Source organism: Dinoponera quadriceps, unplaced genomic scaffold, assembly GCF_001313825.1.
Source record: "Dinoponera quadriceps isolate SergipeBrazil2010 unplaced genomic scaffold, ASM131382v1 scaffold141, whole genome shotgun sequence".
Lineage (NCBI taxonomy): Eukaryota > Metazoa > Arthropoda > Insecta > Hymenoptera > Formicidae > Dinoponera > Dinoponera quadriceps.
The window spans coordinates 29,337-40,799 of NW_014554256.1; the positions used below are offsets into that span (position 1 = coordinate 29,337).

At 43.7% G+C, this 11,463-nt stretch overlaps 1 protein-coding gene across 2 annotated transcripts in view; it reads right to left on the bottom strand.

Moving 5' to 3' along the window:
* LOC106751863 (4-coumarate--CoA ligase 1-like) overlaps positions 1 to 10,582 on the bottom strand; it is a 19,620-nt gene extending 9,038 nt beyond the window's left edge. Inside the window, exon 1 of one of the 2 annotated variants that reach the window (XM_014633078.1) lies at positions 10,508 to 10,582. Coding sequence is in view for 1 of the 2 variants with exons in the window: in XM_014633085.1 (XP_014488571.1) it covers positions 10,508 to 10,528 (21 nt within the window). In the remaining variant the exon portion in view is untranslated. The remainder of the gene's footprint in view (positions 1 to 10,507) is intronic. The other variant, XM_014633085.1, reaches the window with a different exon arrangement.
* Between the last annotated feature and the right edge of the window lie 881 nt (positions 10,583 to 11,463).

Sequence of the window (11,463 nt, forward strand, 5' to 3'; positions counted from 1 at the left end):
GGGGGGGGGGGTAGGAAGGGGCTGCCTGAGCGACTGCCGATATCATTTCGGGATTCTCCGTCAGGATACACTCGACTTCCGGCGGAAGTGGCGCTTTCCAACGGCGACGGAATCGGGAGCGATTTCGCAGCCCGCCGCGTTGAACGTAAGGCCGCGACTTAACGGAATTAACGACAGGCTACGCGCCGGCAGGGACGCTTTGAGGGCGGCCGCCACGAGCAGCCAGGGCGGCGACGGGCGGCTTGGGGGTGGATTTTGATAACATGTGACTTTATCTGGAATTCTCCGGCGCGCAGGTAGTCTGTTTACTTAAGATAATGGCGAGGCGGAGTGCCTGGGCGTGGATGGAAGCCTGGCGGAGCGGAGGCAAAGGGATATTTCACCAGGCAATGTTGAGTCTCCGCGAGCGAGCACGGGGTAAGACCGAGAGTAGAGCAGAGGGATGCGCGGCTGAGTGTGGGCAGAGGGGACGAAAGGGGATGAAGTTGAAGGTTGGTGCGGAGAGAGGAGGAGAGAGAGAGAGAGAGAGAGAGAGAGAGAGAGTGGCACACGCTCGAGGTGGCGAAGAGGCGCAAGGGTAAGGGTGCTAGTACGCTGGATAGAAAGGGGAAGGGAGGGTCGGGGACGGAACGGGGGTGACGGCGAGATTCTCTCTCGGCGAGGCTACAAGAACTTCATTTTCCGAGCCATTACGCCCCGTACCACTGCGACCGTCCTGGAAACCCCTTTACCCCCTTAAATTAATTTATATCGAAATTTTAAATGACACTCATCGGCCCGAGCAATAAATAACGTCGCCGCGACCGCCTGCGGGGTTGCGACCTCCCGTCCCTCTGCCTACCCCCGTCCGCTTCCCGTGTCCCTCTTCGTCGCTTTTTCAACGAACCGCCGTCACGCCCGTAGATCCTTCTGTCTACGAAATTCGCTGGCGAAATAGCGTGAAGATGTATCGCGAAAAATCCCGGTCGTGACGCTTGTAACCAGTATCAGCCAACCGTGAGCATAATTTACGCGCGAAATAGAGGAACACGTGGTAAAATCGTATCAGTCTGTACGTCAGATATCGCTACCTATCTTGTCTCATAACGATTTATTTACGATTATTTAATTTTCGATAAAAATAGATTGTGCAGTGTGATAGTAGACCGAAAAATACGAATAAAAAAAATCGACTGGTTGAAATGTCGCCCGTGATATGTGTAAGAATCTGACTCGCATTTCCTTCCACGATATTTTCACCTTATCTATCATGTAAATTATAAGCACCACGTTACATATTTGCATCATGTCGCATATCGTTAGATAAGCATGCTATTTATTTCACTGAAAACGCAAATATGTTTTTCAGTGACCTAGAAGTTAAAATTTACATCACCTATAGGGGGAAAAAAATATTAACCTAAAAGTCATATAAACAATATGGAATATATATGATAAAACACGTAAAACTCGTATCTTTTTTTGAATCTACTTATTTCATATAACTGTCATACATACAACTCGATATATTTTGATAACATTATTTCATTTGAAACGCGTGACGCGTGCTTTATCTGCGATTAATTAACATACGTATATGTCATCGTGTTATTGGGGTCACTTTATTATCAGTGTCCTCGTTGAAATCGTCAGAATACGAAATGTCGTCATGGATTGCGAGTGAGATATAGTAAATAGATATAGTAGTGTTCGCTCGGGCGTGCAGAAAATCGGCGATAACTCCGGTACTTTGCAGCGAACGCTGACACGGCGACGTATTATAATGGGCCCCTTTTATAATAATCGCCGTGACGTTTTGCAGAATTGGTTCTTTCACCGGTGCTACGCGCTCCGTTACGTGTGCTTTAGCAGCTCGGTTTCCGGCTCGCCTAGTTTTGTCAACGTGGAAATTCGTCGTCTGAAAAACCACAACTAGAATCGTTATTTCTAACGTGAGATCATACATGGCGATTTTCCGCGGAAAAACCGTTTAAGTCATGAATTATTCGGAAAAGAAATGGTAGAGTGGACTTTTACGTTGCTTTTCATGGCTCGCGGTTGAAGAGATCGTTATTGCATAAAAGAAAAACTCGGAAATGTAGAAAATAAAGATCACCGTTTTAAATGTTTCTTCGAAATAATAATAAAATCAAATAGAAAGTACGACTAATAAATTAATCTCTCTCTCTCTCTTTCTCTCTCTTTTTCTTTCGCGATTCGCAATTTTCAAATAACTTCGCGGTTTTAGTAGAAAGCGCGATATAATATTGGTATTATTAATAATAATGATAATCTTTAATTGATCAACTATAAAATAATATAATAACAGGTAATATTGCGTTTGCAGCGCTCGTGGCATTTCGCGCAACTGTATTATGCGATCGTTGATTTTACGATATAATTTGCATTCATGAGCAAAAATACTGTACAGGATTTACATAATACCATTAAACTGTTGTTACCAAGTCATTTTTTCGCTGTTTATTAATAATAATTTCGCGGCGAAAAATATCATCTCGCAAGTGATGTAATATCATCGATTTGCATTGTCACGTTCTAACCATCGATTTCTCGCGGCGATTTGCAAATGTTTGAAGAGGTCCATGCGATTTTCTGTCGACGGCGTTAACAATCCGCTTTACTTTGGCACGATTGCGTTTACCTGTCCGATGTTTGCGCATAATTATCTTTCGTACTACTACCCGGTAGAGTGATAAGATCGCTTTAGTTTGGATAATTGAGAAAGCGCTAATGACAGCAAATAAGGATTTTTTGATGTTCGAGTATTTAAAAGATTTCATGTAATTTAGTCACAATTATGGCATCTTGAAAACTTATGTTTAACTTGAAAACTACAACGAATTTTTATCTCTCGCAAGGAGAATCTAATCATGAATTATAGACGATAGTTATGTCAGTAAAATTTAGTTATGACATATTCTGAACTTATCTTTTTAATGATTGTTTGGAAAGCGAACACGTAACGAGATACTTGAAAATTATGACGAAAAGCGAAGAGTATTTTTCGAGTGAGATCATTGCACTTATCCGAAATACATTCCGGCGAAATGGGAGATTCCTGTCACATGAAATTCTGTAATCGCATTATGCGAAAGCTCACCACTCTCCCTCCTAGGCATACATCGACAACGCGATGTTTTCAGAGTCTATAATTACATCACGCTTTTGCATCGATAATTAATATATTATAATTCGACGAATAATCAGAAAAATGTCAATATCAGACTTATAAAGTTTGATTACGTATATATAGAATTAAGGACCTAATTCTATTCAATATAATTTTAACGGCAAGTAGGTCGTCAGATGACCCAATATAATGTGTGAATATAACAGTTGAAATAAAATAATATAGAATACCGTATTAAAATATTTTCTTCACGTAAATAATATATTTACACTTGTCTGGAAAATTAATCGGTGTGTAAAGATTCTAACGTTTCGAGGAAACGGATAGATTTACTATCGCGAAGTTATCAAGTTGCGATTGAGTCATTTTGTATAAGGCTATCTTCTCCAATGTAATATACAACCGAATAAGTTTTTCCCATGAGCTATTTATCAACTGTACGTGATAAGTCGTATCGCATTAAAACTCGAATTAAAGACGCACTCGTCCGAAATCTCAAGTTTACATCGGTCCAACAACCAATTCCGTGGTACAACGTGAGTTTAAGAAAACGTGGCACTTGAACGCGGCACTATAAAGTTAAAAGCTGTTCCCTTTTAGCAAAAATACACTCGGCCTGCGAGAAAGGGCGAGGGTTGAACTCGGCACGCCCCGGCAATGAATTGCATTTTTCTCAGTGAATTCTTCGCATACATGCGCACACGTACACGCGAATTACGCGGGATGACGAGCGCTTTTATTACTTTCGGCTGGATTTCCGTTGCGCAAGTATTTTCCACTTCGCACTGCCGTCAACGCTCATTTGTTTCGTTACAGTGTCCTCGCGCGTTAAATATATAATCGTGTTAAATATATAATCGGAGTTGTAGTACAGAATTAATATTAGTCAGCGCTCGGGGAATAAAATAACATATGCGTATTTATTTGTCAATTATCACTGAGAAATAGTGGAATCAGTTATAAACATACGTAAAACATTTATGTTCGAGAACATGTTTGCATAGATATAAATGGAAATCGGCGGTAATAGCTAGTAGAAAGCTAGTAGCAAAGTCCATCGCCTGTAAAAATCGGAAGTGTCAGAGCGCGAATCACGACGGTGATCCTGTTTACCATATTGTCGAGGACGCGGAAACGCGCTGCTTGCACAAAACGTTTCACGATTCTGTGTCGGGTCGACCGGATTGGCTCCGCGGCAAGCGTATCGGTCTCATAACGGGTCGTCGGCGTCGGTGACAAAGTTTTCGGGATTGTATTAGCATTCGTTCCCCCGTCGTTCCGGTGGCGGCGGATGCCAGGGCTCGTGTGTAAACTCGGTGCCCGGAGGGCTTGCTTTGTTACAGCCCGCAGACCTCTGATACCGTGGCATACTTCATCGCGGAGTATTTCGAATACTCTCGGCATGAAGTAGTTACACGCCCGGGCCGGGGAAGACCACATTCTCGGTTCCGGCCCCGGGCTTAACTCCGCGGCGGCTCCGCAGTCTTAAACCCCGCAGCTGAACGCTCCGGCGGACTTGCTGCACAGGCATCCCCTACGAAACGGTCGAGTCCGTGCACGATCCCCGGGACTCGTCCGCGTTAAATTCTTCGCGCGCGACGAAAAAGCTCGCCCGGCCGACCGCTCAAATAAAAAGTACGCCCGCGCGACGTCCCACGTCGGATTCCTCGGCATTCCTCCGCGGGCACCTCCAGCGAAGGTCGAATTATTGAGGTGCGGGAGCAGAAAAATCTAGCAGACCCGTTTCATTGTCCTCTCGGTCTTGTTATGAACATTGCAAGCGCCAAAGTACGGAGAACGAATTCGAATTATCCGACCGTTCCCGTATGATTATAAAGTACTGCATTAGCGCATTTATATATCACGGAATCGCGCCTTTGTTCTTGAAAAAAGAAACAACTCTTGCGACTATTTACTTTTATTTTTAATTTTCCGCTGATACGAAAATCCGCTTAGTTTCTTTGGCATAGATGCCGTACAATTGCAACGGTTGCTCCGCTTATGAGTTTATGCCGCGGTTATGCGCAAAAGCGTAAATTATGCGAATGCCAGGTGATTGCGATTCGTATGAAAATTGTGCAACGGAGTGTAAAGGGAAGTAGAACAAAGGTTAAGTTACAAACTTGCTTCCGCTAGTTTATCTCCCTTAGGTTTAATCGAATAAATTATCTATGTTGTGAGAATATTCAATCTGTAAACAGCGCGTCCGCGTGAACCATTTCCAACTTTAAACAAAACGATAAATAAAAGTTTCAAATTCATTCTTATCCGATTAAATACTTATCTCAAGCGTCATGTGACTCGTCACATTTTTTACTTCTATTCATTTCGACATCACCATGTCATCCGCCATTTATCATTGGAGATATGCTGATAAATGAAATAAGATAAAGTGACATCATCTCGCTTGAGAAATATAATAGTAAATAAGAATCGACGGCGCTTCATTGTCGTCATGTTGATTTGTAGATTTTTTGATTAAACATTATCATATTTTGCATAATTGATTACATTTTTTAATTAGAAACGCGAGACACACACGTAGATTGAATGTCGAAGTTAGTTATTATAAATTAATCTTTGAAAAGATGTGCAAACGAAAAATAAAATTCCATTCTTTATGTAACGCTGGATGGATATCGATTTAACCAAATTTTAATATAAGCATTACTTTCCTCTTTACAAAGAATTTTTTAAATTAAATATTGAATAGTAGTGGGATACCAGTCGCGAAAATTGTTTAGAGAATTGGATAAGTAAAAAATCTACGAAGAAAGTTAGTACTTCACCTTTTCCATCGTCAGTATCAAGAAAAATGCTTAAACAGACTTTCGAATAAGTTCTCTGTCGTCGGTTGAGCAGGATGTTAATCGATTTTTTGTGTTTCAATGTCGAAGGACTTTCGAATTTTCCGACTCTTGCGGAATTTATCGAAACGAACGATCGCGAAGGGCAAAGCGATATATCACTGCCGCGTCTCCTAGTTTCAGCGCGCAGTTACTCCTCGCATCTTTTTGCACTCGACAACTGTCAATCGACGCGTCGGCACGGATTTGTAGTACTTTGACGGATTTTTCGCGCGGACGGGTCTGTCAGCGTGACGCGACACTCGGTTGATTGCAAACAGGATTGGCTATCGGACAAAGACGATGTGTCCTTGTGTCGATGATTACGCTTTTCACAGGCTTTGTCTTTGAACTGCACTAATACATATTTCAGAAAAACAAGATTACATATAATATAATATAATATTTTCGTACACATGCTAACCTCTTTGGGAGTTTCCACCGAGGAAACGCAAGCTTAAATTTGTCGAAAAATTGTGTGACTAAAACATCCTTAGTAGCAACATTGGGGAAATAAATTATTTTTTTACATATGAATAATGAAGTCCTCTTTTACTCCATTAGTAAATTTACTTTTTTTATAATTAGCTTATTTGTCCATATATATATTCATTAGATGTAATTAACTTGTCAAACAAATTTTGTTATCGTGCTATCGTATTTACTTAAACAAACAAAGGCAGATATTTGCATTGTAAATTCTCCCCAAGGCTCTTTTTGGGACTCGCTTCGAAGTTTTCAAAAGTGAAGGTAACGACGATCGAAAAATGAGACGACCTCCCGGTTGTCCGCATAGCGTCGATCCAACGTTTATCCTCGGCCGAACTCGCCAAAATCCGATAAACTGCCGATGAGACAACGTCTTCATGGTCGGGCGGACTGCCACCGCGAATTAAGCCAGAGCGCGGCCAAAGTTCGCTCGCCCGGTCGCGCTGACTCGATCGCGCAAACTTGCGCCGCGTTCCACGTAATGCCGAACACACTTCCGAGTTGAGGAAATCGCCGGATATCTGCGCCCACACGGATATGGACACGGATCCGTTTAATCTTCGCGCTATACGACGGAATTCGCGTGTAGGAAAATAATATATCGGCGTTATTGCACGTGACGTTTCGCGAGAATCGCTCTCGACCGTGCGTTACTTCCGTCCGTCCTCGAATCGAATTTAAAAGTCAATTAACGAAATCCCGTCCCCTAACGAAATATTCAGTTTTTGTGTTTAATTCCATTTGAATTCCAGTGAACGTCTAGAAAAATTCGATCATAAAATCCTTAAGGTAGTCGGTTCGTACATTGCCAGATTTTCACTGGCGATATTAAGGAGCCTCTTCATAAGTTTATTATTTATTAAAAAAAGAATTCGATGGAAATTTGTCTCAGTGTAAGAAAACGATTCGACGGATCAACTACCTTAAGTTTTCGACTGGTGTCAGAGCCGATTATCACGGTGCGCCTGCGAATGCAACGGCGGGGACGCGTTTCATTTACGTCGCTAGTATATATACGGTAACACGCGTTCGATCAGGAGGCAATGTAAGATTTCCACCGTGATTTACCTAACGGAATGCGGTTGATGTATGCGAAGGGCTCGGCGGATAGGCGCACGGTATTACCGCACGCTTGCGTAAATATCGCGCTGGATAGGTGTACCCACACGAGGCGTCGCAGCCGTGTTTGTCGCACATACTCATACCCACACCCACCCACGTGCATGCACACACGCGCGTCCACACGTACACATCCGTCGCGTGTGCACATATCTCGACCTGTAATTCTTTCTCGGCCTGCAGTTGTACTGTAAATCTCCAAGTTCGTCGCCGACGCTAATTCGAAGTTTGGCGCAGTTGCTACGGAGCTCCACACCCGCACGTGCGTACGTACGGCACGTGCTCGCACCAACGCAAACGGTCGTTTGCGTGAACCCTCCGCCACATAGATGCACGCACACAAACGCACCTATGTGCAAGCGAGGGTGCATAGCTACAGTTCTCGCGATATCGTCATTGCGAGAGAGCGGTTAGTTGCGAGGGGATGGGGTCTGGCCGCTTGAACCACCCGCGCAGCGAGGAAAGTCGCGTCTTTGAAGGGAGTTCGGGCGAAATCGGTGTGTACGCGTTTCCCTTCGGCTGCGAATAATTGCCGCGGATGATGGCATCGAGGTTAGAGTAGCTGCGACGTTGTGTAGAGAGGTGTGTGTGCGTGTGTGTGTGCGCGCATATATGTGGGTGTGGGGTCAGCTGCAAACACCGCCGAAACTCTGCCAGCGGATTTTGCAAGCGACTCCGGCGGCAAAGCCGCAGCCGCTCTTTACGGCCTCGACCGAGTGGCGGCTTGGCCAAAAGCTCGTCGTCCCTGGATGACGTCGTCACTCCTAGATGACTTCGCGCATCTTCGATAGAGGGTCTGCGCGACACTGCGAAACGATCGTTGTTCCACGTTCTTCTCACCGTACGGCGTTAATCGCGCGATTACACGATGTGATAACGATATTTTGGGCAGATCGCACCAACCGATGACGAAATGTCGAGTAATTACATTTTCCTTCTTGCGAGAACGATGACAATTTAGAGGAAGGGTGAATGTAACGACATGTGCGATTAGGCGTCGCAGCTTCGACGACTACAGCCAGTTAATTACGACAATTAGCGATGTTGTAGCATCTCGTGAATGCGAGCAGGGATACTTTATAATTTGCGTTGTGTGCAATACAGACAGTGCTAATGAGAAAGATAAACAGCGGGCTCAACAAGATTATCGCGAGCAATGGTTTCAAGAGGAGTAGAATACTGCAATAATCCGCGAAAATACCGATTGTGAATTTTCAAACGCCGCGCTTGCAAAATTTCCCGCGTTTGTTTGCGGCAGAATAAGCGAAATGCGGGAGACGAGAATCAATCATTGGAAACGAGCAAAGGTGAAGGAGCGAGACAACGCGAGACAACGCGAATAGCAAAACGAATTACAAGAATGGGACAATACCGCAAATGCTACGAGGAAAAGCTCTGGAACGATAAAATGGCAACGCGCAGTTCGCGAATTTACTCGCGGTTTCTACTTCGTGAGTTTTATCGAACGCGGAATGAACGTAGCGAACGGAGTCCATTAATACTTTAATCGAGCGACATGTCTTGATCTAAAGTGTTCATCACGTTTGTCGGAATTCCGATTTGCGTATCTTACGATGTTCACGAACTATATAATTGTACTTCGGACGTTTGAAACAAGTCTGATAATCGGTAAAGCTGGAACGATAATAAAGCGCAGCAGAGAAATAATTGGTGGTCGTTCGAATTATGAAAAAAATTATTTCTTTACGAGAGATTGCTAAAATAGATTACTTTGTATCTTGATAATGTCGTTGTAAGAGTTACTAGACACGAAGGAAAGCGAAGTTCCAATTTGAGAAATACGTCTCGAAATAGAAATGACAGGCGAGACATAGTTGCACTTTAATCATTGTCAAATTACTCGTGACATCTAATTACATTACTTGTGTTAAGATTACTAAAGAGCTAATTAGGTGTAATTATCTTCGAGCCCTTCCAATATACCTCCAAACGTAAACCACTTTAACACTAGATACCGAAGTATTTTAATCCTATTATCTCAGCTCCTTCGTCGTAGGTAATACGTATTCATCGAAAATTCCCGGTCGAAGCGAGCTGTGCAAAAATGACGGTAGTTTTCCAGAGATCTCGTGAAACTAAAGTTACTAGATCATTTGGGAGGTTGTTATTTTGTTTACATTACTCGTTATTCCTTCATCGTCAAACCGTACAAAATCTAACCTAAATCGTGGGTTATTCGTTGGCCACCGCACAACACGCGGCGCGATCTCGATCGAAACTACCGGCGGATTAAATGGATCCTTGTCACCCGCCGAGACCAACCTTGGGCCATCCCCTAGCTGCCAACGACTATACGTCCTGCGTGTCCAGAACAGACCGGATTGCGGGGGCCAAAGGGCACGTAGAAAGGGAGAGAATTTTCTTGCGAGACACTCTGTAGATAGCCCGGGCGAGGCTGGAGGACGGAAAGGAGGGATAATTGAATACAACTTGATCGAGCCGCGCGTTTCCACCCCATTAAATCGGGCTTAAGCTCGTAAGAGTGGGTGGGAGAGACCGTTGGCGGGCCGAGGAAGAGAAGGAGGCGGAAGAAGAGGGTCGGATAGCGCCACGTGGGTGCGAGCGGAACGGAGATCCCGAGAGAGAGTAGTGGAGGGAGCGAGAGGGCAACCCTCTCCGGCAGCCGCCTCGGCAAGGCGAGAGAATGTTTACTGCTGCCCCAGCTGGAGGCCAATCAGTATAGCCGTTCTCCGTTCGCCGCCACCCTTCCGTCTGTTTCCTTCTACAGAGGGGGTGCGATATCGTAGCCGTACAATGGAAATGTCGACGGCAATGGCTAGGCCCGTCGTCGTTATACAGCCGGATTATTCCTCGCCTCCTCTCCACCCTCTCCTTCTCTCTCTTTCTCTCTTACTCACTCTCCTCCCTTACCACCGTTATAGCGATAATCAAATTAACTCACTTCGAGTTTTAAAGACACCATCCCTCGCCGAACCACCCCCGAACTGAGCCGAGCCGAGTCGTTCGCCCGCCAATTCGCCGCAGCCGCGTTCTCTTCTCGACTCCACTCGGTCACTCGCTTATATCCCAACCGCTCGAAGCGCGGGATTGTGGAGTAGCTTTCCTTCATCGTATCCCCTCCTTTACCCGTTTCCGTCGCTGTCTTTCATGTGCGCCTCGTCACATCGCATAAATCGCTCGCGGAGTCTTAATGTCATTCGCGAAGTATATCGATTAGCGGACTCTTTTTTGCTTGATTTCCACCGGATCTCCGCAAAAAATTAACTTTTTGCACAGTAGGAAACAGTGATGACTTTGAAAAAGTTAATGGGAGATAATAATAATAACAATATTTATTTTATTAACGTTAGAAAAAAAATAGAGAAAACGTCGGATGAGAGAAAATTAGAACGTTCAGATGATCTAAATGACATAATTTTAAAGTATTTTTCAAGTAGAAACATTGTATTTTTTATATATTGTATTCTATATATTATATATTTTATCCATGATACATCGGTTTCTGACTGTACTTCATAAATAAATATGGTTCAGTAAAGTATATAGAATGATGCGAATATATTAATGCGTTAAATTATGCGTTTAATTCCAAGATAGGCATCACGTTATAAACATTTCCGCTCGAGTCGGCGAATTTTATATATACGTCGATTGAAACCGGATGTGTTATTTTTTGATACGCGATTATAGCTGTCACCAGATTGAGACCAGTCGTTGGATTTCGAATCGACGAACATCATCGCAACATTCGTATCTGTGTTGTGCAGTCTATTTTGTTTCAACAGATTACATTTCCTGCGTTGGGGAGACACTCTGATAGGTCCAAATCATAATGTCACATGTTTTTAGTTCTACACGAATATAGATATTGAAAATGGAAAATAAAAGAAAAATTCC